We start from the raw sequence: 25,133 nt of genomic DNA, 5'->3' as shown, positions 1-25,133 counted from the left end.
ATGGAAACCTAAGATGATGTGCATTAAGCCTTATGCATATGACAGATATTTGCCTACAGAGGGGATGGCAAGTGTGCACAGTGTGTGCCTTACCAGGAGTCTGTGGATCACTGAGGATGGTGTCAAAGAGGGACAGAGATGGGGGAGGGGGATTCACGAAATGCCCAGATTCAAGACCACCTAAGCCCTGCCCACACCTCATGGTGATGGAACTTCACAGATAAAAATGCCCAGCAGTGTCCCTATTGGTGAAGCCACACTTCCTGGGGACACAGTCATGCGACTATTTATTAGACTTCTAAAAATGGGCAGGTGCTTTTTCTAGGAGCTGTGTGGGATACAGAAGTAAATCTTCTGACATCCGAGTATCTAGTGTGCGCATGTGTGTGTGTTGGGAGGGGAGGAGGAATTAACATAAATATATAAATAACTGTAATGCAAGATCGGTAGAAAATGCTCAGGGCCAAAGGGCGAAATGGATCCAATAACGGTTGGTATTCTAGCAAGACCAGAAGCTGGAGAGATTACTCCAGGCTAGGGATCAAGGAGGGCTTCCTGAGGAGGTGGCATATGAATGCCTCAAAGCCTCTGAGTAGATGTAGGATCTATAATACCTCAGGAGAACGCTTTAACAGAAGTTAGATCCTTTTTAATTTGCCAAGGACATATGCCCTTGTTCCTCTTTTACAGAGGTGTAAACTGAGGCCCAGAGAGGTTGACCAGGTTGTCTACAGTCACAACGCTAGCCAGTGGCGGTCCAGGATTTGACCTCGGTCCAGGGTGACCGACTCCAAGCCCTGCTCTGGGTCTCTGCCGGGCGGGCGTGCGCCTTAGAGAGGAACGCAGCCCGTAAACAGGACGTGCCGGGGGCGGGACAGAAGGTCCAGGAGGGCGGGGCTTAAAGTCCTGGGGGGCGGGACAGGCGGCGCGGGCGGGCTAGAGGCGCCGGGTTTGCGTCCCGCTCCACCTGCGGGCGAAGGCGCTGACCATGGGCGGCCGCAGGCCGGGGGGCGGCCGGACTGAGCCCTGCTGAGCCCGCGGGGCCGGCCATGGGCGACCGCGAGCGCAACAAGAAGCGGCTGCTGGAGCTGCTGCGGGCGGCAGGCACTGGCAACGCGCACTGCGCCGACTGCGGGGCGGCAGGTAAGGGCGCGGCGGCGCGTGCAGTCCGGAACGTGGGACCGGCCCCCGGCCCGCCGGCCCCCTCCTCTCCCTTCAGGCCCGGGCCGGTCCAGGACTCCCGCTGGATCCGCGCGTGACCCTTATATCACCTTCGGACCCGGGCCCCCGGCAGCCCTCTCCTCGACCAGTACCGCTCCCACTCGAACCCGGCCGGGCCGCCTGTTCTCCCCACTCTGGACCTCGACACTAGATCCCGGCCCCGGGTGCCCTGACCATTCTACTCACCTCCCCTGCCAGACACCCTACCCACCCGGACCACGGTCCTTGACGTCTTCATTCCGGACCCAGCCACTTCCCACACGCTCGGATCCAAACATGCTACACACCAGGGATCCCAGACCCCGGACCCAGTTCTGCCCTGATGGTCCAGTGCCCCTTCCCCACCCGCCCCGGACGTCCCCAGGGTCCTCCCACGTTCCTGCTCCACAGCACTCCGACCCTGTGGACCCCGAGCGTCCCTGACTCCGACTTCCTCACCCGCAGCTCCCCAGCCAGGCGCCTCGGTGCCGGTCCCTTCCTCCGCGCTCTCCTCTAGGTTCCTCGGAGTCCTGACACTTCCACATCGCGCCCGCCTCAGCCTCTCGCCCCCATCCTCCTCGGGACTCCTTCCAAGATCTTCATCCTGGCCGCCGCCGCGCCAGGGCCAGTGGGCTGACCAGAGGGTTTCATGCTGATCTTAGTTCATCCAAGGCTGGGAGGCTAAGAGAGGAGTCATGGGCTGAGCTGGACACCTCCCCAGGCTAACTGCCAAGCCCTGCCTCTCCCGGCGCCCCCTGCCCAACCCTGGTTTCTTCACCCAGCTCCCCTCCTGTCCTCTTGTCCCGTAGATCCCGACTGGGCCTCTTACAAGCTGGGCATCTTCATCTGTCTGAACTGTTCCGGAGTCCACCGCAACTTCCCAGACATCAGCAAAGTGAAATCTGTGAGACTTGACTTCTGGGACGACAGTATTGTGGAGGTAGCAAGGGGCGCAGGTGGAGAACAGCAGAACTGGGGTGGAGGCAGTGGGCAGGGCGCTCCCATTCTACAGGGAAGGAAACTGAGGCCAAGAGAGGGGCGATAAGGAGCCAATTAGACTTGCCTTAGACGAGGCCCTGAGTTCAAATCCTAGCTCCGTCATTTGCTTACTTACTAGCTATGAGGCCCTGTGCCTCCTATTTAACGCTGGTTGTGAACCCTTTCCACATCTGTGTTATAAAGATACCCCTTCATAGGGCTGCTGTAAGGATTAAATGCAGGCTCAAGGCAGGTACAAAGTAAATAGTCAATTAACAGCTGCTGTTCTCATTCGCTGAAATCCTGGACTATAACAGAAGTATCCTGATTCATGGTACATAGTCCTCCTCCAGTTCCCCTAGCCAGGGAGGGGACCACTTTTTTCTCCTGACCTACAAAGATGGAGGACACCTGCAGCCCAGATAACACCATTCTGGCCAGGAAACCTTCAGAGAGCAGGCGGTACTAAACTGGGCTGGCTAGCTGAGGATTTCCGGGACTATTGGGGAAGCAGACCCATATTTACTGAGTACCCATCTGTGCCGTGCACTGTGCTAGACCACTGGGCTAGACACTTTACTCATTCATTCCACACGTTACTGTAAGCCCACATATGCTGGGTAGAGGAGAGAGCAGTGAACAAGATGAAGTCTCTGCTCACATGGAGCTTACATTCTAGGGCAGGAGAAAGTTCTACTGGAAACCAGCACCTAAACCTGAGGGTCGTTTCTTTGTACCTTATCACTCCCCTGTTATCTCTTCTTCATCTTCATGGGTGAGATCCCTGAAGCTCAGGGGCTTAAGTATCGCCCAGGCGTCACTCAGTGAATAAATGGCGCAGCTGGGATGCAGACCCTGCTCTTTTGAGATCCAAAGCCCATGCAAATCCCACGACACAGCCAAGTGGCCACTGGGGAAGGGGAGAATAGGGTTCCCACTGCCCAAGGGACATGGATTAAAACCCTGATGTTTTTTCCACACATGCCCTCACCCCAGATATGCCACTGCTGTTACTGAGTGCTGTTGGCCGGGGCCACTCCTGGCACATCTGCCTCTGGGTCTCTTGGGTGCCAAAGGCCCCCAGTGATCTTCCTGACCTACATACTCTATGGGGTGAGCACTGAACTTCTTCCATCCTCCAGCTCCATCTATCTCCTGCAGACTTGCAGGGGCTGCTGCTGGTGGTCCTGGCCATCTGTGGAGGGGGTGGGAGAAAGAACATGAGCTTTGGAGTTAGACAGGTCTGGGTTCAAATCCCAGCTCTCCACTGACTAGCTGTGTCACCTTGGGTAAGTCACCTAACCTCTCTGAGCCTCAGTGTCCTCACCTCTAAAACGGGGGCGGTAATATTACAATGGTTGAGCGGATCGAATGAACTAATGCAGGAGAGCTGTAAAGTGCTCTGCCTGTATGAAGCATGGTTGTTACAGCACCTCATTGCTCCAAGTTGGGGCTTCCCAGCAGCACAGATGACCAAGCTGGGTGGGGTGGCGGGGAGGAGGGGAAATGTGTCAAACTCCGGGAGGAGTGTCTCCTGACTCAGCCCAGGAGCCAGTGAGAACAGTGGCCTTCAGAGTAGACCGTGGTTTCATTTCACGTTTTTTCAAGTTCTAACATTACCCCAAGTTGCTGTTGTCTTGCAGTTTATGACCCACAATGGGAACCTCCGAGTGAAGGCCAAGTATGAAGCCAGAGTCCCTGCTTTCTACTATATCCCCCAGGCCAACGACTGCATGTGAGTGGGTGATTTCCTGGTTCCCCCCCACCCCCGCTCCCACCACTACCCCATCTCCTGTGTGGTGGCCTCTTCTACAGACATGCCCAGCAGGTGGAGCAGGAAAACATTTGGTACTGTCATGGAGAACACACAGACCTGATGAAAGCCCCTCTCCACCTTCACAGCTTGGGTTGTCACTTGCCCCCTCTGGGATTCAGTGTCCACAGCTGTGAAATGGGGCATTTTCTTTAGGATCTGTCCCTTTGACTTGATGTTCTCATAGCCTACAGGTGATAACTAACTTATTAAGAAGCCGCCGGTATTTTAGCAGAACAAATGTGTTTCAGCTATTATACTTCCTACGGAGTCCCACCTGAGCTGTCCCACCTGAGCTCAATGTTGCTCCAAAGCAGCGGCTTAGGCCCCACCTAAGCACTTACCATGTGCTCTGCACAGTACAAGCCACTTTGTATGCATTTAAACCTCTCAACAACCCTCACGGGTAGGTAGGTATAATATTATTGGCATACTCCCCAAGTTCAGAGGAGTTAAGTAACTTGCCCTTGGTCACACAGTGGATAAATGGTAGAGTGGGACCAGGTCCCAGGTGGTCAGACCCTAGGACCGCTGCTCTGTCCAGTGTAGCATGCTCAGATCTCATGGGTGGGCCACAGGAAGAGGCTCTTGGACTGTCCTGGCTTAAGCTCATGAACACACAGTGGGATGTGGCAGAGTAGATGGTCCAGGGGAGCTGTTATCTGTCTCATTGACCTAGAGGACTGAGGCTGAGGTTGGAATAGTATAGTGGTGTGCATATAGCCCATTGGGGGAGATATTTCCCCCTGGGGAGACACTGGCAATGTCTGAAGACATTTTGGGGTTTCACAACTGGGGAGGGGGTGCCACTGGCATCGAGGGGGTGGAGGATGAGCAGAGATACTGCTAAACATCCTACAAAGCACGAGACGTCCCCCCACCACTAAGAATTACCCGGTCCCAAATGTTAATAGTACCCAGGCAGAGAATCCCTGGCTAGCCTGAGCAGGCAGCTGCTGTGATGCTCCCATCCTCAGCTGCGGGGTCTCAGAAAGTTGCCATGGGAAGAGGATGCATCAGACACAGCTGACTAAAGAGTCTCACTTTTTAGGGTCTTAAAGGAGCAATGGATTCGAGCGAAGTATGAGAGACAGGAGTTTATGGCTGAGGGGAAAACCATCTCACCCCCAGGTAAAGTTATTTTCATCATCTTTTGAGGGCTAGTTCTGATGAGTTCTAGAAAACAAAGTGCCTGAGTATTAGGAACAAGGTCAGCAGAGATATACCTGCCACCCTTGCTCTGGCCACAGAGGCCAAGTTGTGGGTTCCTCTGTCTCTGAAATAGCAACACATCGGCTGGTGGGGTTTTATGGTCTGACTGGCCGAGAAACACATTCGTCTCAGGTCCTTGCAGGGCCACAGGGTGTATAGAGTCTTCAGTATAAATTGCAAAAAGACTCACACACCGGGCAGACCAGGAAGAAATAAGACACCCTGCTTCTGGCTAATGTAACCCCTGTTGTGGCACAAGCCTCGGGAAGGAGCATGGACTGGATTTCACCTCCCTTCCCGCCTTTGTGCAGGGCACAACCTCATCGGTGGCCCTGAACCTGTGGCAGTTTCTGCCCTGCTACTCTGAGTCCAAGTTGACACTGACCCAGAGAGCAAAGTATACAAAACTGCTCTTTGAGGACCAGAGGCAGCCAGTGCTCAGCTCTCCTAGTGGCCAGGAGCACAGAGGGCACTCATTATTCCCACGCTCTGGAGAGTTTCATTAGGCTGATGTCAACGTGAAGTTGGGCCTCCTTCAGAATCAATCCAGTTTCTTAGGATTTAGCCTACTTATTTTATTTTAATTTTTTATGTGTGATACGCGGGCCTCTCACTGTTGTGGCCTCTCCTGTTGCGGAGCACAGGCTCCGGACGCGCAGGCCCAGCGGCCGTGGCTCACGGGCCCAGCCGCTCCGCGGCATGTGGGATCTTCCCGGACCGGGGCACAAACCCGTGTCCCCTGCATTGGCAGGCGGACTCTCAACCACTGCGCCACCAGGGAAGCCCAGGATTTAGCCTACTTAGAGTTTACTATGTCTTCTTAGGAAACAGCCAAGGAAGAAAGTTGAGGGTAGCCCAACTGAAATCATACAACATTGCAAATTTGGCCCCAGACAGGACCCCCATGTTCTGCAGCTGAAATAGCTAAATTAGATCCTAGACATTTTAGCAGCAGGTGAGAGGTTCATTCCACCCCTGAGACCATACGGTACGGGGTTCATGAGTTGCTTGTTTGTCTTGAAGCCGTGAGTGTTCACTCTTTCTCATCCTTGGTGGAAGGTAACCGAGAAGGGTTCCTATGGAAGCGGGGAAGGGACAACGCACAGTTCCTGAAAAGGAGGTTTGTGCTCCTGGCAAGAGAAGGCCTCCTGAAGTACTACACTAAAGAAGAGGTAAGTCTTCTCTTACTCCTCCCAGAGCGCTGGCTCTCACCCCACTCAGGTCTACATTTTTATTTATTTATTTTATTTTTGGCTGCTTTGGGTCTTCGTTGCTGCACGCGGGCTTTCTCTAGTTGCGGTGAAGGGGGGCTACACTTTGTTGTGGTGCGCGGGCTTCTCATTGCGGTGGGTTCTCTTGTTGCGGAGCACGGGCTCTAGATATGTGGGCTTCAGTAGTTGTGGCACGTGGGCTTCAGTAGTTGTGGCGTGTGGGCTTCAGTAGTTGTGGCTTGTGGGCTGTAGAGTGCAGGCTCAGTAGTTGCTGTGCACGGGCTTAGTTGCTCCGCGGTATGTGTGGTCTTCCCAGACCAGGGCTCGAACCCATGTCCCCTGCACCGGCAGGCGGATTCTTATCCACTGCGCCACCAGGGAAGTCCCAGGTCTACATTTTGATCAATAGTGCCTGGTCTTGTGTATGAGCTCAGCCACTGAGACTTAGGTACCACACGCTGCTACTTTTCCTTGTTATACAATCCATCCAGTCCACTAAAAAGCACACCTTCTCTTCACCTAGAATGGGCTTAGACTGGTCCGTGATTAAGCCTTTGATGATCACTTGATTTTTACTTCATTTGTTTATGTACTTAAGAAATATTTATTGAGCACCTACTATGCTAGACCTTATTCCAGGAACTGGGGATACAGCAATAAACTAAGCGAAGTTCCTGTTCTCCTGGGGCTTCCATTCTAGTGGATGGAGACAGGTGTAACCAAAACATACATCAATACATAATCTATCCAGTGGCAATAAGTTATATGAAGTAAAATAAAAGAGGGTGAAGAGTTAGAGCGTGGGGTAGAGGGAGGTGCTACCACAGGTGGTCAGGGGAGGCCTCTCTGATGACATTTGAGCAGAGAACTGAATAAATGTGAGTTATGTGGATTTGTGGGCGAAGGGTAGAAGAAGTAGAGGGAACAGTATGTACAGAAGCCCTGAGCATGGTCATGTGTGCTGATTAGAAAAGATGAGCCCTCTGAGAGGGTGCAGCTCTGGTCCCTGTCTAGGCAAGCAGAAGCCTGCATGGCGGTTCTCATTTGTACCTTCAGCCGGGGGCTTTTTGTTCAGTGCACAAACTGCCCAACCATGAGCCGTAGCCCTGGCTTGAGCTGGGAATGTATTTGGTGAGTCTAGAGGACATGAAGGAGGCCAGAGTGCCTGGTGCAGTGTGAGCAAGGAAAAAATGGGGCGAAATGAGCTCACATAGTGGAAGACTTCAGAGGCCATAGGAAGACTCGGGATTTTTCTTTGGAAACAGCTTTATTGAAATATAAATTCGCACACCATTGGATTCACCCATTTAAAGTGTATAATTAATAGCTTTCAGTATATTCATGGAGTTGTGCAACTATCACCACAATCAATTTTAGAACATTTTCATTACCCTAAAAAAAGAAACCCCACATGTGTTAGCTCTAGTTCTCCACTCCACTCCCCTCCCCCAGCCCTAGGCAACCACTGATCTACTTTCTAACTCTATAGATTTGCATATTCTGGACATTTCATACAAATGGAATCATACAATATGTGGTCTTTTTTTAAAAAAAATTTTGTTTATTTATTTATTTATTTTTGGCTGTGTTGGGTCTTCGTTGCTGCACACGGGCTTTTTGTAGTTGCGGCGAGCAGGGGCTACTCTTCATTGCGGTACACGGGCTTCTCATTGCGGTGACTTCTCTTGTTGTGGAGCACGGGCTCTAGGCACATGGGCTTCCGTAATTGTGGCTCATGGGCGCATGGGCTTAGTTGCTCCACGGCATGTGGGATCTTCCCTGACCAAGGCTCGAACCCGTGTCCCCTGAATTGGCAGGCAGGTTCTTAACCACTGCACCACCAGGGGAGCCCGTAATAGTTCTTTATATATTCTATACACAAGACCCTTATGGGATATATGATTTACAAAACATTTACATTCTTTTTTTAATATTCTTTCCTACTATGGTTTATCACAGAATATTTTTACAAAACATTTAGGCGTTTGGATTTTACTCTGCTGTTGGGAAGCCACAGGAGGGTTTTGAGTACAGAAGTGATCTGCTTTGACTAAAACTTTTGGAAAGGGGCACTCTGGCTGCTACTGGGGCGAGAATGGAGTTGGGGGTGGAGGCGAGAATGGAGCAGTGGGGAGGTGAGGGTGGAAGCAGAGAAGCCAGTTAGGAAGCTGTTGCAATAATCCAAGCGAGGAATAATGGATTAGATCAGGATAATCGTGACGGAGCTGGTTAGAGTGGTCAGATTCTACGTGTATTTTGGAAATAGAGCCAATGGCATCTACTGAAGGATTGGACACGGAGTGTGAAAGTCAGCAGAATCAGGAATGATTCCCAGATTTTTGCCTTATGCAACTAGAAGTCTAGATTTGTCATTTGCTGAGATGGCAAAGACTTAGCTCCTTACGGGGATGATCAAGAGTTCCTTTCCCGTTTGAGATGCTTATTAGTCATACAAATAGAGACTGAGAAAGAAGTTCTCAGAAGTTCTGAGTCTAGAGATTTGGGGAGAGTTTGGAGCTGGAGTCATCAGCATGTAAACTGGTTTAGCAACCGGCCTGGCTGGAGTCACCTAAGCAGGGGGTGGGGGTGGATGAGAAAAGATGTCGGAGGACTGAGTATTTTAGTTATTTGTTGCTGAGTGACAGACACACCACCCTAAAACTTAGTCGCTCAAAACATCAGTCTATTGTGTCTCACAGTCCTGTGGGTCAGGAATTTGAGCCGGCAGTGGCTGCTCCATTGTACTCAATGTGGCATCAGTGGAGAGGTTGGGCTGCGCCAGGAGACCCAGGAAGCCTTCACTCACACGTCAGGTGCTTTGGCATCCTCCTTGTGCCTTCTCTGTGATTGTTCCTCATTCAGGAGTCCAGCTCAAGCTTTGTTGCAGCATGGCAGCCGGCTTTCCCCGAGCAAATGAGAATGCTGCCAGGCCTCTCAAAGGTTAGGCCAGGAACTGCCTTCTGTTGGTCAAAGCGAGTCATGCAACCAGCTCCAATTCAAGAGGAGGGGATATAGATTCCACCTCTTTATGGGTAGAGTGGCATGTGCAAACTAGGAGGGAAGGAATTGGAGAAGCCCATCTTTGGAGATTATCTATCACACTGAGCCCTGGGATATTCCAATATTTAGAGGAAAGATAAGAAGTTTCCAGCAAAGAGAATGTGAAGGAATGGCCAAGAAAGTAAGAGAAGGACAAGCTCTGACCACTTTAGCCTTCATCTTACTCCATTTCCTACGTGCAGAAATTACTATTTATGTCCCCTGTTGCTTTCCTGGATGGACCAGAGCAATGCCGGAAGGTCTGTCCAGTGTGGCCTCAGTCTGGGGCCAGATGAAAAATGATGGGGGATGAAGAGTATTAACCCTCCAAGAGAGAGTAGGGATTTCTTCTCAGTCTTCAGTTTAAATCACTGAAAAATATTGCAAGTACTAAAGGCAGGAAGAAAAAGTGCTGCTACAGAGTTAGGAGCAGGCATCGAACCCCAGTAGCTGTTGTGAGTTAGGATGTGAGTCTCACCCTTGGTTGGAAAAAGTTGATCTGTTTCTCACTCCTAAGCCTGTTCGGTCTAAAGCAGTCTAAAAATAGAACAAGTTGCCTTTGTTCTTTTTTTATTTCTTTACCCAAATGGAAAAGTTTTAAATTATAAAGGGAACTCATTTTTATGTGAAAATTTTGGGTAATACAAAAAAGTTTAAAGTTTAAAGAAAGCAAAACTCAGAAGATATTTCAACATAGCAAAATATTAATACCCAGATCACATTTTTTTAAAACCCTAAAAATCAAGAAGAAAAAAACAATCCATTGGCAGAAGAGGCAAAGGAAATGGTTTGGTAGTTCACAGAAAAGGAAACCAAAATGCCTGATAAATACAGGAAAAGAAGCCCAATCTCTCTGGCAGTCAAGGAAATGAAAATTAAAATCACAATGAGATATACTATGTATCCACCAGAATGGCTAAAATTAAAAAGGTTGACAACACCAAGTGTTAACAAGGATATGGAGAAACTGGAACTCTTATTGCTGGTGGGACATAAAATGATACAACCTCTTTGGAAAACAATTTGGCAATTTCTAATAGAGTTAAGTGTACACTTAACCATATAACCCAGCTTTTCCACTCCTAGGTATTTACAAAAACATATGTCCACAACAAAATTTGTCCACAAATCTTGTTCACAGAAGTTTTATTTGTAATAGCCAAAACCTGGAAGGTATCCAAATGTTCATCCACAAATAAATGAATTAAAAAATTGTAGTATATCCGTAGAATGGAATATACCCAGCAATAAAAAGGGACAAGATACTAATAAATGCAATAATGTGGATCAATCTAAAAAATATTGTTCTGAGCCAAAGAAGACTTATACGGGAGTATGTACTGTATAATTCCATTTATATTCAATTTCAGAACAGACAGAACTATACCAATAGAAAGCAGATAAGTGATTGGGATTGGGGTGGGGTGGGGATTGATGCAAAGGAGCAAAAGGAACTCTTTTAGGGTAATAGTGATGTTCTAGATCTTGATTGTGGTGGTGGTTACATGGGTATATACGCTTGTCAAAAAACTGCACTCTTAAAGTGAGTTCCATTTATTGCTTATAAATTATACCTCAGTTAAGTTGAATAAGAGAAATTAACAATGAGATTCCATTTCAAACCCTTCATATTGGCAAAAATGTTAAAAAAAAAACTGGCAGCATTGAGTGTTGGTGAGGATATGGAGAAAGGGGAAATCTTCTTTGTTATTGATGGAAATTTACTTCCGGTATGTACATTGGTGCAACCACTGTGGAGAGCCATTAGCAAAATAATTTGGCAGTTTTCAGTAAGTCAAAGACGTACACACTTGTGAGCTAGCAATTCCATTCCTAATCGTGACCTAGAGACACTCTCACGGGGGTATACCAGGGATACAAGCTGACAGCAGCAAAAAATCAGAAACAATCTCAGTATCTGTCAACAGGAACATAGACTGATAACTTTTGGTGTAGTCATTTACAAGAGCCAAGTAGATTGGTATATCTCAACATGGACAGAGATAAAACGTTGAGTGACAAAAGCAAGTTGTAGAATGATCCGTATAATGTGATACCATTTATGTAAATTAAAGCCACATAAAACAACACTATGTATTGTTCATGGGTATGTGTATGTGTGTATAAAAGTGTAAAAAGTGAACTAGAAAGATGAACATCAAACTCATGACAGTGATTGACTGTGGGGAGCGGAGGAGGGGAAAGGGACAGGGTAAGTAGTAATTAAAGGGATTTTGGCTTTATTAGTAATGTTGTATTTTTTAAACAAATTTCCTTTTGGGGAACGATATTGACAAAATTAAATACACTTTTTTTGTATTTTTAGTATTTTTCATAGTAAATATTTTAAAAGGAAAGTCGTACATTAATCTTTCAAGAAAACCATTGTGAAGAGTGTTGGTGTAAATCTGTCCATACTTCTTATGTACGTGCAAATAAACATATAGTGTATACATATAGTTTATGTACATTATATATATACTATATGCATATAGTATATGCATATATATGTGTATATAATTTTTGCATTAATAGGTTCCTACTATACATCCCGTTCTGGGACTTGGTATTTCTCACACATGGATATCATGGACATTGTTTCATATTAGTAATATTGATTTAAATTTTCCTTTAAAAAATTCTGTGATATTTTATTGTGTGGATATGCCATGATTTATTTATTTAACCCATTATCATTGATGGACATTTCAATAATTTCTTCTTGTTTTTTATTTTTTTACTGTTATAAGCAACATGGCAATAAACATCTTTTGATATATGTGTTTGCATAGTAATGCAATTACTTCCTCAGATAGATTCTTAGATGTGAAATTGTGGGTCAAAGCAAAACACTCAACATTTTAGTAAATATGACCAAATTTCCCTCTAGAGAAGACTGTCCACTATAACTTTCTTCAGTGACGGAAATTTTCTCTGTTTGCACCTGTCCAGTACCCTAGCCACTAGCCACAGGTGGTCGCTGAGCACTTGAAATGGGACTACGTGTGACTAAGGACCTAAAGTCTTAATTTTATTTAGTTTTAATTTTAATAGCTGCATGTGGGTAACAGCTATTATGGGACTAGAGCGTTGGTATCATTTTTCTCTCTTATCAGTTATGAAAGGAAGCACTTGTTTCCCCTTTGCCTTCTTAGCATCAGTGAGTGCTCGAATTGTGTTCAGACCCTGAGAACAGAGTGGAGGGTGGGAGGGCGTGCCCTGAGGTCCCCACAGCTGCTTTTGTCTGTTTGTTTAATCTATTTTATTTGTTTGCCTTCCATGGATATTTGTTTCAAATTCTTTTTTTTTTTTTTGGCTACACGGCATGCGGGATCTTAGTTCCCCAACCAGGGATCAGACCTGTGCTCCTTGCAGTGGAAGCAACAAGTCTTAACCACTGGACCTCCAGGGAATTCCTGATGATTCGTTTCAGAAAAAATTCTATGGCTAAACATTTTGAAAAGTTCTAAGTTAAGGTCCTTCCAAGCCCCCTTTCAGCTCAGAGAGGCCAATCTGATTAAGCAGAGTTCCACACGGGTCATCTGTTTGCAGTTAAGTCTCCCTGGCGAACGTGATGAGAAGTCACCCTGCTGACTGTCAGCATCTTAAGTATCTGCTTCCTCTCTTTTAGGGTAAAGAGCCCAAAGCTGTCATCAGCATCAAGGACTTGAATGCCACCTTCCAGACAGAGAAGATAGGAAACCCCCATGGGCTGCAGATCACCTACCGAAGAGAGGGCCACGTCAGGAACCTGTTTGTGTATCACGAGAGCGGGAAGGTGAGAGCCTCCAGCTCGCTGACCCCCTTGCGCAGCAGCCTCCTGAGATCTGCTGCTGCTGTTCACCTTAACCTATTGTCACTTTTTATTTTTTTTTGGCCACACCACGTGGCTTGTGGGATCTTCGTTCCCCAACCAGGGCCCACGGCAGTGAAAGCACCGAGTCCTAACCACTGGAATGCAAGGGAATTCCCTATTGTCGCTCTCTAGTTGGAGACAGAGGTACAAGTAAAGCAGAGCGAGATCAGGGAGAGCAACCTGGTGGGTACCAGGGGTGCGTCTGGATGGTGCACAACCGTCAAGGGGCATCCACTTAGCAGAAGGGACTATGCCCAGGGCTGGCAAGTCAGGTGGGGCCGGAGATTCCAAATATGGGAGGAGGAATGGATCAAAGCCTGGGCAGCGCGCACTCCACGGCCTTGCTTCTCAGCGTTTGGTCTGGCACCAACAGCATTAGCCATCACCTGCGAGCTTCTTAGAACTAGAGTCTCGGGCCCACCCGGACCTACCGAATTAGAAGCTACATTTTAACAGGATCCCCAGGTGATCCTTATGCGCACTGAAGTTTGGGGAAAACACCACTTAAAGGTCCAGGAAATGGACTCCATCAGAGAAGAGCAGGCCAATAGTACAGGTTCAAGAGAATAAGCTGGGTCCAAATGAGCAGGGTCATGTGACCGGGCAAGGGTCAGAGATGCTAAGTCGAGGTGAGGAGGGGCAAAGGTGGAGGCTGACATTTTGTGAGTTTCTTTTTAATTCTGTGCCAGGTGCTCTTCTTGGCAGTCACTATACATCATTTCTTAATCTTCAGATCAACCCTGGAAATGTTTTATCCCCGTGTTACAGAGGCATGGCCATGTTAAATAATTTGCTCAAAGTCACGTAGCCAATGGTTCCTGAGCCCTGCACCCATTTCACCTCCCCAAGTGCCTCTGCTGGAGGAAGGACCCTTGGCAGCAGGAGCCGGGAACCAGATACAGGGACTCGATCTTCCCATAAGGCCCTAGCGCTGGGATGGTGACCATGGATCACCCTCCCAGCAGGCTTCACGCTCCCTCCACATTCTGGGCTGACTTCCTGGTGTGGTCTGAAGAGCTGGGTTTGGAGTCAGAAACTGGGGCTCTGGTTCTGCCACTCCCAGCTGTGTTATTGGGGCAGGTTCCTTCCCTCCTTAAGTCTGCTTGTTTATGGTTGATAACGTCCACCTCCCAGAGGGGTTTTGAGAGTTGAGTGACCATGAACCACGAACGTGAAAGCATCTCATTACGGTGAAGTGCACTGTAAACATTAGTTGCTACTGTAATTTGTTCATGATTGTGGCAGCTGCAGAAGAAGACAAACTCTTGTGAGTCATTTCACATCTGTGTCATTTATGCATTCACGAATTCACTCTTTCGGTAAATCCTTATCGCACTCCTCCCCGCAATGTGCACAGCACTGGGGTGTGTAGTGAGTGGGGCAGAGCCATGAGTGGGATTCTGGGATCTCAGAGTCTCGGGAGGCAGATGGGGAAATAGGCACTGATGATGCTGTGTGAGGATGGGCTGGAGGCCGTGCTAGGGACACACAGGAGACATATAAGTAGCCTAGTCTGGGGGGTGGGTGGGCTGGAAGGGGGCAGTCAAAAAAGGCTTTCCAGAGGAAGGAGCATCTATTTAAGAATTGTGTGAATATGCTGAAAAGGAGAACACTCAAACCAGCTTAAACAGGACATGAATAGGAAAGATATAGGAGTGTTTATTTCAAGGGCCAGTAGCATGGCTTGGCCTCCTGAGAGATTAGAATCAGGAGCTGTGGTGTGTGTGTGTGTGTTTAAGAGAGAGAAAGAGAGAGAGAGAGAGAGAGAGAGAATACACTCTAACAGCAACACATTGTTCTGTAAAACCAGGAGTGCGAGTAATGTCTCTCTTGTTTGTTTCTCTAAATTCAACGATCTCATTCCCCAAATTGCCAAGAAATCTATTATCAGTCATCTTTCTCGGCTCCCTCCCTTGGCTTTACTAGAATCTTGGGACTTATGCAGTGTGGGAGACATGGAGGAGATGCCTGATTTTCAGTCCACATTGGGCTCACTGCTGTAGTCCCATGTCCAGACTGGCTGGATACCAGTGGCTACCCCTCCACCCGCGCGAAAGCTACGAGGACTTTGCTGCAGTGCCCAAGGTCTCGGACAATTACGGTACCTGGCTCCCTACCACTGACCCAGTTGTAGAGCTACCGGCAACCTGGTTCTGGCCGGTCTCCTCTTTCCCTTGATGCCTCAGCTTCTCCCTTAGATGGGCATAAATGGGAGTGGGGGGGGGGATGCTCAAACTCATGCCCACAGGAGCCAGGTGGGCAATTGAAAAGTAAAGTGGACAGCCTTAAGGCTGTGGCAAACAGAAACACCTGTATAGAGGACTGAAACAGACAAAACTTCAGGAGCCAAACAAACCTGTATGCAGGTTGGATTTTGCCCCGGAGCCACCAGTTTGTGACCAAAGACCCCTTCCAAAGTGGAGGCCTAGGTCTGTCTTTCATGGGATGGTCCCATTCCCTTAGTGCTTGAGCCTCTAGAAGTTTCTTAACACCCAGGACAGGAGAGCTCCGAACTCAGGAATACAGGGCCAGCAAGTTTGACCTGCAAGAGAGAAAGGGTAATGATATTTCATACCTTTGAAACCAAATTCAAATGAATTTCTCAGTCACCGTATTACATCTAAGTGCAGCACAGCCGCTATTTGAACAAGTCTTTCAGCTAGCTCCCCCAATTCCAAATTCCTGGGAGAAAGAATCTGATAGGCCCTGTCCAGCCTCTGCATTTGTCCAGTTGCTGTGGTCAAGAGTGGGTAGAATCATAGCAGCAAGCGTGGCTGCAACTGTGGGTGAGTGGTGTGTGCCTGAGAATGGGTGGGGCAGTTCTCATAGAATCAGGGCTTGCGTGGAGCAGAAATCTATTGCTATATCTAAAGTCACCCTCAGGATGAGTAGAATGTTCTAGGTAAAAGGTGTGTCGGGGGTGAGGGCAGAGAGTTGGGTGAGGCTGAGTGTTTCAGGAAAAGGTAATAGCATGTGTTGGGATGGGGGGGGGAGGCGGGGCAGGGATTGCAATGGTTTTGTATGGAAGGAGCTCAGAGGGCAAAGAACTTAGACTCTCTTCCTGAGGGTAGTGGAGAGGACTCTAAGCTAGACTCCATTAGATTTGCAATTCGAAAATCACTCTGGATGCCATAAGGAGGCCTGAAAGGAGCGTGGCAGAGCAGAGGCAGAGCCAGCTGGGTAAAGTGAGAGACGATGGTGGGCACTGCCGAGGGAGGTGTTCTCCCAGAGGGACACAGAAGGTCCAAGCTAGCTTTAGCCCAAGTTGCACTCCAGGTGATGGGCATCCGCATCGGAGGAGCATCCCCAGGTGCACCTGCCCCCACCTGAAAGCCAGTCTTTGGCCTCTGAGGACCCTTGCTTCTCAAAGTGTGTCCCAATGACCAGCATCATATCACCTGAGAGCTCGTTAGGAATGCAGAATCTCAGGCCCCACCCCAAACCCACTGAATACAAATCTGCGTTTTAATGAGATCCTCAGGTGATTCACACACACATTAGAAAGAGCCAAGCACTGTCCTAGGCCATTGTGTAACTCCTATGTGGTCCACCTTGGTCCTTTCCCATGGCTCTGGGGATCTCCCTGTCAGTGGCTTCCCACTTGCTCAGGTGATGCCCCTGGGCTCGGGCCCTGTCCTCCCAGATGCCTGTGAACAGCCCACAGGCCCCTGAGTGGGACTGGGGGTGCATGCATGTGCCCAGACCTGAAGGTCCAGCTGGCTTCTTGCCTCCAGCCTCAGCTCCCCCACTACTCTGTCTCATTGGCTGTCCATCTGTCCTTTGTATTTTTCTCTGCAGGAGATAGTGGACTGGTTCAATGCCCTCCGTGCAGCCCGTCTCCAATACCTAAAAATGGCCTTTCCTGAGCTCCCGGAGCCTGAGGTGAGCTAAATGTGGACCCCAACTTCCACATCTCCTCTCTGCCATCTCCTTTGCTTCTTGTCTGCTGACCTTGAAGACACTCAGAGGCCAGCCTCAGTTTGTTTGCAGGAAAGACCTTGAGATTTGGGGTTGGGGACCTCAGTGGGAAACCAAAAGCTTATGGCCTCACCCCTGGCAAGGCAGCCTCCAAAAAGTGGGTCAGGCTGTCCCCTTCGGGATGCATGGCTACCACCCACAGTGTCAAGGGGCTCAGGAGTTGAGCATCTCTCTCTCACCCCTTCTCCCACTAAAATGCACGAATGGTCCCTCACATACTGCTTATACAGTGCTTTCGAGCCCATTGTGTCTTGTAATCCCTTTTATCTAGTAATCCCTTGCAGCCAGCAGTTAGGTGAGTGTGATTATTCCCATTTCACTGATGAGAAACTGAGTCCCAGGAAGGTCAAGTGCATAAGCAAAGGTGTTCTTCACATTCGAACATTCCCCCCTTTACCCTTTCATATTCTGGTATAAGGAAGGTAGTGGGCTCTTTCCCATTATCATTCTAACGGGAACAGTCTGCCTTTCATGGCCTAGGTAGTGGGGAGCCTGAGAACTTCATCTGATTGTCCCCAGATGTCTGGAGCATCCATCTACATCTCTCAGGCTTGGCTGGGGAAGCTGTATAGTGGGCTGGAGGATGCTGCCCTGAGCCCGGAGGCCTAGGCTCTTGTGGACGTTCTGCTGCTAACTTGCTGTGTGACCACTGCGGGTTGAGTCACCTCTCTGTGCACCTGTTCCCACATCTGTAAGATGGTGCTTGGTCTGGGTCATCTTCAGGGTCCCTTCCAACCCTGAGGTGCTGTACTCTGGTCCCTGTCTTAGGCCTGCTCTAGGAGGATTTTGTAAGAGATAGGGGTGGAGAGACCATGTTAGTCCTGGGACTTCTTTTTCCTTTTAATATTTATTTATTTAATTTATTTATTTATTTATTTTCTTTCTTTCTTTTTTTTTTTTTTTTTTTGCTGCGTCGGGTCTTCGTTGCAGCACTCGGGATCTTCACTGAGGCATGAGGGATCTTTTCGGTGCGGTGCGTGGGCTTTTTTTTGTGGCGCACGGGCTTCTTTCTAGTTGTGGCGTGCGGGTTTTCTCTCTCTAGTTGTGGCGCGTGGGTTCCAGGGCTCATGGGCTCTGTAGTTTGCAGCACATGGGCTCTCTCGTTGAGGCGCACGAGCTCAGTAGTTGTGGCCTGCGGGCTTAGCTGCCTTGCGGCATGTGGGATCTTAGTTCCCCCACCAGGGATCGAACCCAGGTCCCCTGCGTTGGCAGGCAAATTCTCTACCCCTGGACCGCCGGGGAAGTCCCAGTCTTGGAACTTTCTTAATCCCAACTGTTAGACCCTCCTTGGAAGCCTAAGTGTTCCTTAATGCCCAAGTTTGCAGGGAGCAAAGTGTCTGGAACAGGGGTCCATTCCAGACCCAGTGATGCACTGAGTTGGCAATTCTCTAGGAGCAGTTCCAGCTAGACCCGGCTCAGGGCCCTCCCGGTCTGCAGAGTCAGCACCGGAGCTGGTGACTGCCTGCTTCCGTGGGCGGGGCACTGGGGGTGCTGACTGCTGGCTGGAGAGGATGGAGGACAAAGTGCAGATGCCCAGCCTCATTTGTCTGGGCCGGCTCTCCAACTCTGCTGACCCCTGCGGAGGAAACTGGTCTTTGGCCAACATCCTCAATGCCCTCTTGCCTCCCTCATCCACCATTGTTACCCCTTATCCACTCCCAGTTTCCTCCCCGCCCACCTCTCTCCCCATCTTTCTTCCCCCCATGTCTACGTATGACGTGAGGTCCTGGGCAACCACCCAGGCCTGGCTCGAGCTCAGGGATCCAGATGCTGGAAACCTGGGGAGCCCAAGCGGGGTTGTGGTCCTGTGATAAGAAAACGCATGAACCCAAAGTCAGAGAAGCTGACGTGTTACGTAGGACAAGTCCCCTCACCTCTCTGAGCCCCAGTTTACTCATCTGTCACCATGAGGACAACCCCTGCCTCCAGGGCTGCCGTCAGTCCAATAAGCAGAGTGTCTAAGGTACAGTGAACAGAACCCCATCCACGTGCTTTTTCTTCTTCTTCCATTGGCTTCCCGAGGCCTAGACTCCCCCTGCTGTGGCTCCAGTTCAGACGACTGAGCTGTCAGGACTTCTCTTCTCTCCAAATGAAGGAATTAAAGCCCACAGAATGCATTTTAGGGAAAGGGGAGTGTTGTCCTTTATATATTCGTTTTGAGCTCACGATTTTCTCCCTTTCAGACTTTCCATTCCTATTCCCAGATGTCATGTCTGCTTCGTCCCTGCCCTGGGCTCAGGCTCTGGAGAAACCCTGTGTTTTCAGAAACCTGGGCTGTCACTTGAAACTCTAGACTTGCCAGTTGACACCCTGGATCATAGGAGACCAGCATCAATCCCTGGAAGCTTCTCTGAGCATAGGATGGCAAGTTGGAAGGGATCCTGCAGATCACATAGGCCAGTATCCTTATTACGTAGTGGGAAATAGGCCCAGAGAGGCATAAGGTCTTACCAAGGTAACACAGCTGGTTGAGGTCAGACCTGGAGCTAGAACTCAGGTCTCTTGACTCCTAGTCCAGAGCTTTCTCTACTTGCCCACCCTGCCATCACCTCCTATGGCCCTGGGTCAGAATCCCCACCAATGACCAGGTCTTGGCCAAGGGCCTGATCAGAGGGTTCTGCCATGTTTATACTTTAGCATCATAGAGTAGCGGTAGGGGTACCACTAGTGTCTGTATGGTGTCCATCGCCTCTAGATGTGAAAGCTCTTCATCCTACCAATGACATGTCTTTGAGAAAATCCACAACCACTTCTCTGAGGCCTGGTTTGCTCATATATACAACGAAGATGATAATATCCACCTCACAGTGTGGTTGAGAATTACGCGCAGAGCCTGACACACAGTAGATCCTCAGAATATGCCCACCTGACACCAGGAGGGTCTCCTCAGAGCCTTGCCTGTGTCCTTCTCCTGGAGTTGCTGAAGGAATCCCTAAACTAAGTCTTGAAACTAAGACTTGGCTGTGCTGGTAAGCTCTGCAGACATCTGGGGTGCTGTTGTCTGGCTCTGTTGAAATGTTAATGTTGCGTCCATACCAAATATAACCCCCTGAACCACGCGTACACATCCTTCCCCATTCCAAACTTCCCCTTTTTTGGGGAGCCAAGTTCGGTGGGGACCCTTGGGCTCCTGGGTGTGAGGCAGGGGTGTCAGTGTGTGTCTTTCTTCCCCCAGCTTGTGCCCCTCATCACCAGGAACTACCTGAAGCAAGGCTTCATGGAAAAGACTGGCCCAAAGGTATATCTTCCACTCCCGGGGGAGACTTTCGTGGCCCCTGTCCCAGTGGGCAGTAGGGCAGAATTTGGGAGGTGGGAAAATGGGGAAGCAGGGGCAGAGAGGAGGGAGGAAGGGGAAGTAAATGGATGTTTGTGAGTTCCGGGGCTGGAGGATCAAGTGGAGACCAGGTGGCTGGAGTGTGGTCCAGCATGGCTGAGGTGCTTCTCCCTGTAATTGGGCATCCTCCCGCTTTATCAACATCACCATTAGCTTCTGTCTTCTTAACACCATCTAACTGATCTTACTCTTGGGAAAGCATAGCTGAAAAGGGACTCCTTGGGGGACAGCTTTTGACTTTCCAGAACCCTTGTGTGTTCTGTGCTGGGGCCCTACCAGGACCGTTCAAGTGACGCAGGGACTAGTGATCAGTCTGAGAGAACACACCTATATATACCCGTGCTTGGGTGCCTAGCTGCATGCTGGTGGGGCGAAGCTCAAAGTCAGAAGATGGAGATGGTAGGGGGTTGTGACGGGCGGAAGCAGGGAAGGGAGGAGGGAAAGGGAGAAGGAAGGGAAAAGTAGAGGAGCTCCCTAAAAAGAACCCCAAAGCGACAGCATTCCAGTGCGTTGTGTTTTTTGTTTGTTTGTTTGTTTGTTTTTAAGATGTAATATGCTGACAGGATGCTTGTTAAAGATGCTTGTTAAAGATGCCAGTGAAAGGTGTTAGGCAATCAGGGTAAAGAGAGCCTCAGGCAGCTGGAAAACTTGTAAAATGGTTAAAGGTTCTCTTCCTTCACCAGCTGGTAGCACCGCCCTCCCCGTGGCTCTGGCCAGGGGCTTTCCTTCCCCTGACCTAGGATAGAATTCAGCCAAGGCCAGCACTTTCAGAAGTGCTGAGCAGTAGCCACTTCTGATTTCCCAGCTTCCTTTTTCTGAGACTTCTTGTCCACAGCCTGAGAAAGGGGTAAAATGCTTCTTCCAACCCACACAGGCAGCACCTGGAGGCAGCAGGGCGAAGCTGGGGCTGGGGGAGGGGGTGGGATGGGTGGGGGAGAGATGGGGCGGAGCCTGCAGAGCTCTAGGCCTGGGGAGGGGCGCTGGGGTGTGCGACTGCGGGGCTGGGACCCGCCGGCTCCCTCGGCCTGGCCTAGGATGGCCCTCTGACCTCTGTCCCCACCGCCTGGCCCAGCCTGGTACGAGGTTTCCTTGTTTGCAGCAGAGAGAGCCTTTCAAGAAAAGGTGGTTTGCCCTGGATCCCCAGGAGCGGCGGCTGCTCTATTACAAGAACCCGCTGGTAAGAGCCACTGCCAGCCCCGCCGCTGTGCACCTGCAGGCGGAGGTGGGGCCAGTGCTGGTCGGGAACCATGGGGAAGCGACAGGGCTGGAGAAACCCAGCCAGAGGCACACCTCCATCGTCACCTGTCTCTACGTCAGTCTGTGCATGGAGCTGTGCTCTCCCTCACCTTCAGGAAGTCCTTTATGTGTGTCCAAAATGCTGCCAATGTATCAGTAACTAAGACAGATGTTTCCTGGCAGGACTCTCTTCCAACCGGAGGCTGTGGAGTGTAGCAGTTGGGAGTGAGGGCTCTAGAACTCGGCTGTCTGGGCTCCGGTTCCAGCCCTGCCACCTTTAGGGCTGCGCTCTGGGCAGAGCACTCAGCACTCTGTGCCTCAGTTTCCTCCCCCAGAAAATAGGCTTCATAACACTGCCCTCCTCAGAGGTTGCCGTGAGGATGGTCACGTGAGTTACTACGTGTAAAGTCCTTGAATTCATGGTGCAGAGTTAACTCTCTGTAAATATTAAGTATCATTTAAACAGATGCCATGTGTGATGTCTTTTATGGTTTGAGCCTTTTAAATTCTGGGTCCCATCTAGCCGAAATCCCCAGCAGAAGCCCCACCCAACACACACACCTCTTACTAAAATGGACCTGGGGGGCTGTCAGGCCTGCAGGTGGCCCTCAGCCCCAGGTGTGGCCTCTGACGACCTGTGTCTTCTATTTTCAGGATGCCTTTGAGCAGGGCCAGATATTTCTCGGGAACGATGAGCAGGGGTACCAGGTGTATGAAGACCTGCCTAAGGGCATCCGAGGGAATCGCTGGAAAGCCGGCATCACCGTCGTCACCCCGCAGCGGAGATTCATCTTCACCTGCCCCAGCGAGAAGGAGCAGCGCGAATGGACGGAGAGCCTTCGGGATGTCCTGTCCCGCCCCCTGACGCCCCTCAACCTCCTCAGTAAGATGCAGGGCTTGTTCCTTTGGCTGAGGGCAGCAGGCAAAAAGGGGCTTCTTCACTTGGGTTCAGCTGTGAGCCCTGAAACTGGGGTCACGGCTCCCGACTGCCCTCTTTCCATTTTCTTCTCTTCCTGCCAAAGAAAAGTTCAGACAGTGCACATTACTGCCAGGGAACCCTCTCTGTGCACGCTTAGTTCCTCTATCAGGAGCCTTTCTCTAGCCACGTCTGGAGGAGTTTCGCTCTAGCAGAGCTGTCACTTAGATCCGCTTTTCTGCCCTGCTCAGTCCAAGAGCCTAGCAGCCTCTCTGTCCCTCCACCCTCTGCCCCTGAGTCCCTTTTCTCATGAGAAAACTCTGGCCTGTTATTAAGGTCACAGCGCTGGGCAGCTCCTGGGATTTTGGACTACTCCCCGCTCATAGAGGGAAGGCTATTTTTAGGGCTCTTCTTTTCTCTGGGTCCTTTCATGTGTCTGCCCCTCTCCTGTTCTTCCCCTTCACCCCAGATGTGTCACAAGCAGGCTTCCCCATCTGCAGACAGCCCTGTGAAAGGAGGGGAGACATTCTGAGCCAGAGCAGGAAACTTCTGGCCCAGGGCATGGCTTCTGGGACACCAAGGAGAAGTTCTTTGTTTGGAAAAGTACAGTCTGAGCAAGTGACCCCACACAGCCCCTTTGGAGAAACCCTTGTACCCTTTGAGTCTGACCAGGATAAACACAAACTTGCTTCACTTTCCGAAATCCCAAGGCCAAAGAGCCTCAGAAATGGGCTCGGAAGTTGTTAGTGAGGCAGCTGGTGCTTTTTTCCTCTGGGGGCCTGTGTGTCTGAGTCTCTGTTTTTCTCTGTTTCTGTGTCTGACTCTCTGCTTTTCTCTCCTTCTCTGGTGTGTGTGTCCCCTCTGTCTGTCACCTTTTCAGTCTGTTTTTTATTCTGGTTCCCTCTATCATCGTCCCCCTGTCCCCCTGCTGTCCCTGCCCTCCAGTGGGACTGCATTGGCATGGCCACGCCCCCCAGCCCTCTTCTTGTTCCCCTTGCAGCTGCATCAACAGAGAGTGGCTACAGCAGCAGGTGACCCACTGGCCAGCCAGCGCACCTGGTGGGAAGGAGAAGTTTTCACCTTGGCCTTGGGGGCCCCTCAGGAGTGCCCCACAGTCGGCAGCTATCACGGGCTGTGAACTCTGCCTCAAAGACCGAAGCTTTGGCCTTTATCTGCCGGCTCTCTGGGCTTCCCCGCTACCCAGCTCTGGGGGTCTGAGGATCTGGTAAATGTCCTCAGGGCCCAGGACATCTGAAATGAAGGCATTGCAATGGAAAGGCACCCACAGCATCACACAAGTGGCATGCTTGCTGAAAACAAGAACAGCAACAACAAAAAGTTAAATCTGAACCTAACCATGAGGAAACAATCAGACAAGTCCACATGAGAGAAATTCTGCAAAACAACTGGCTGGGCTCTTTAAGAATGTCAGTATCATGAAAGATCAAGTAGTCTGGATCTAGGTTAGAGAAGACTAAAGAGACATAGCAACAAAACGCAACTCATGATTCTTGATTGGATCCTGGATTTAAAAAAAGCAATTATAAAGGAAATCATTGAGATAACTGGGGATATTTGAATATGGATGTATATTAGCTAGTAATGTTGTAACATGGTGATGATTTTCTGTATTTGTGTAGGAGGATACTCCTGATCTTAGGGAGTATGTGCTGAGGTGTTCAGGGGTAAAATGTAATCATGTCTACAACTGACTTAAACGGTTTGGCAAAAAATGTGTATGTGTATATGTGTACATATAGAGTATATACATAGATATAGTGTGCGTGCATTTATGTATGAAAGATAGGAAGTGCATGTGTATACACACACACGTATACACGGGGAGAGAGAGAAAGCGAGCCACTGTGCAAAATGTTAGCAACTGATGAATCTAGATGAAGTATAGCTGGATGTTCATTGTCTAATGCATGTAAATTTTCTATAGGTTTGAAAGTTTTCAAATTTAAAAGTTGGGAAAATTTTTTTTTTAAATCCACTTTTCACTCTTCGAAAGTAGTGGGTTTTCTACATGAATCAAAAATGTTCCTGGGAGAGTTCTATCTTTGTGCACATTTTAGAAGAAATAAAAGCCCAGATAAGGGCTTCCCTGGTGGTGCAGTGGTTGAGAATCCTCCTGCCAATGCAGGGGACATGGGTTCGAGCCCTGGTCTGGGAAGATCCCACATGCCGTGGAGCAACTCAGCCCATGTGCCACAACTACTGAACCTACACTCTAGAGCCCACGAGCCACAACTGCTGAGCCTGCGCGCCTAGAGGCTCTGCTCTGTAACAAGAGAAGCCACTGCAATGAGAAGCCCATGCACCACAACAAAGAGTAGCCCCCGCTCGCCACAACTAGA

At 49.6% G+C, this 25,133-nt stretch overlaps 1 protein-coding gene across 3 annotated transcripts; it reads left to right on the top strand.

The window, feature by feature from the left end:
- The first annotated feature begins 984 nt into the window (after positions 1 to 984).
- Positions 985 to 24,883, top strand: ADAP2 (ArfGAP with dual PH domains 2). 3 transcript variants are annotated; one of them, XM_082860529.1, is made up of 11 exons: positions 985 to 1,143; positions 2,010 to 2,104; positions 3,822 to 3,913; positions 5,043 to 5,122; positions 6,263 to 6,375; positions 13,085 to 13,231; positions 17,108 to 17,191; positions 20,463 to 20,525; positions 21,721 to 21,798; positions 22,512 to 22,740; positions 23,774 to 24,883. In XM_082860529.1, exons 1-11 carry the CDS (start codon positions 1,050 to 1,052, stop codon positions 23,806 to 23,808), a joined length of 1,110 nt encoding a protein of 369 aa, XP_082716655.1. In that variant the 5' UTR covers positions 985 to 1,049; the 3' UTR covers positions 23,809 to 24,883. The 3 variants fall into 3 exon arrangements, with proteins under 3 accessions (XP_082716655.1, XP_082716654.1, XP_082716653.1); XM_082860528.1 differs by having other exon boundaries at positions 2,010 to 2,140; positions 21,724 to 21,798; XM_082860527.1 differs by having other exon boundaries at positions 2,010 to 2,140.
- The last annotated feature ends 250 nt before the right edge of the window (positions 24,884 to 25,133 follow it).

Source organism: Leucopleurus acutus, assembly GCF_964270905.1.
Source record: "Leucopleurus acutus genome assembly, chromosome: 19".
Classification (NCBI taxonomy): Eukaryota; Metazoa; Chordata; class Mammalia; order Artiodactyla; family Delphinidae; genus Leucopleurus; species Leucopleurus acutus.
This window is presented reverse-complemented; position numbering and strand designations above follow the sequence as displayed.

Excerpts from the sequence above, each read along its gene's own strand:
- ADAP2 (XM_082860527.1), top strand. The coding sequence starts at position 1,050 with ATGGGCGACCGCGAGCGCAACAAGAAGCGGCTGCTGGAGCTGCTGCGG. Across the intron at positions 1,144-2,009 it reads CGCCGACTGCGGGGCGGCAG|ATCCCGACTGGGCCTCTTAC; the intron begins GTAAGGGCGCGG and ends CTTGTCCCGTAG. Across the intron at positions 13,232-17,107 it reads TGTATCACGAGAGCGGGAAG|GAGATAGTGGACTGGTTCAA; the intron begins GTGAGAGCCTCC and ends TTTTCTCTGCAG.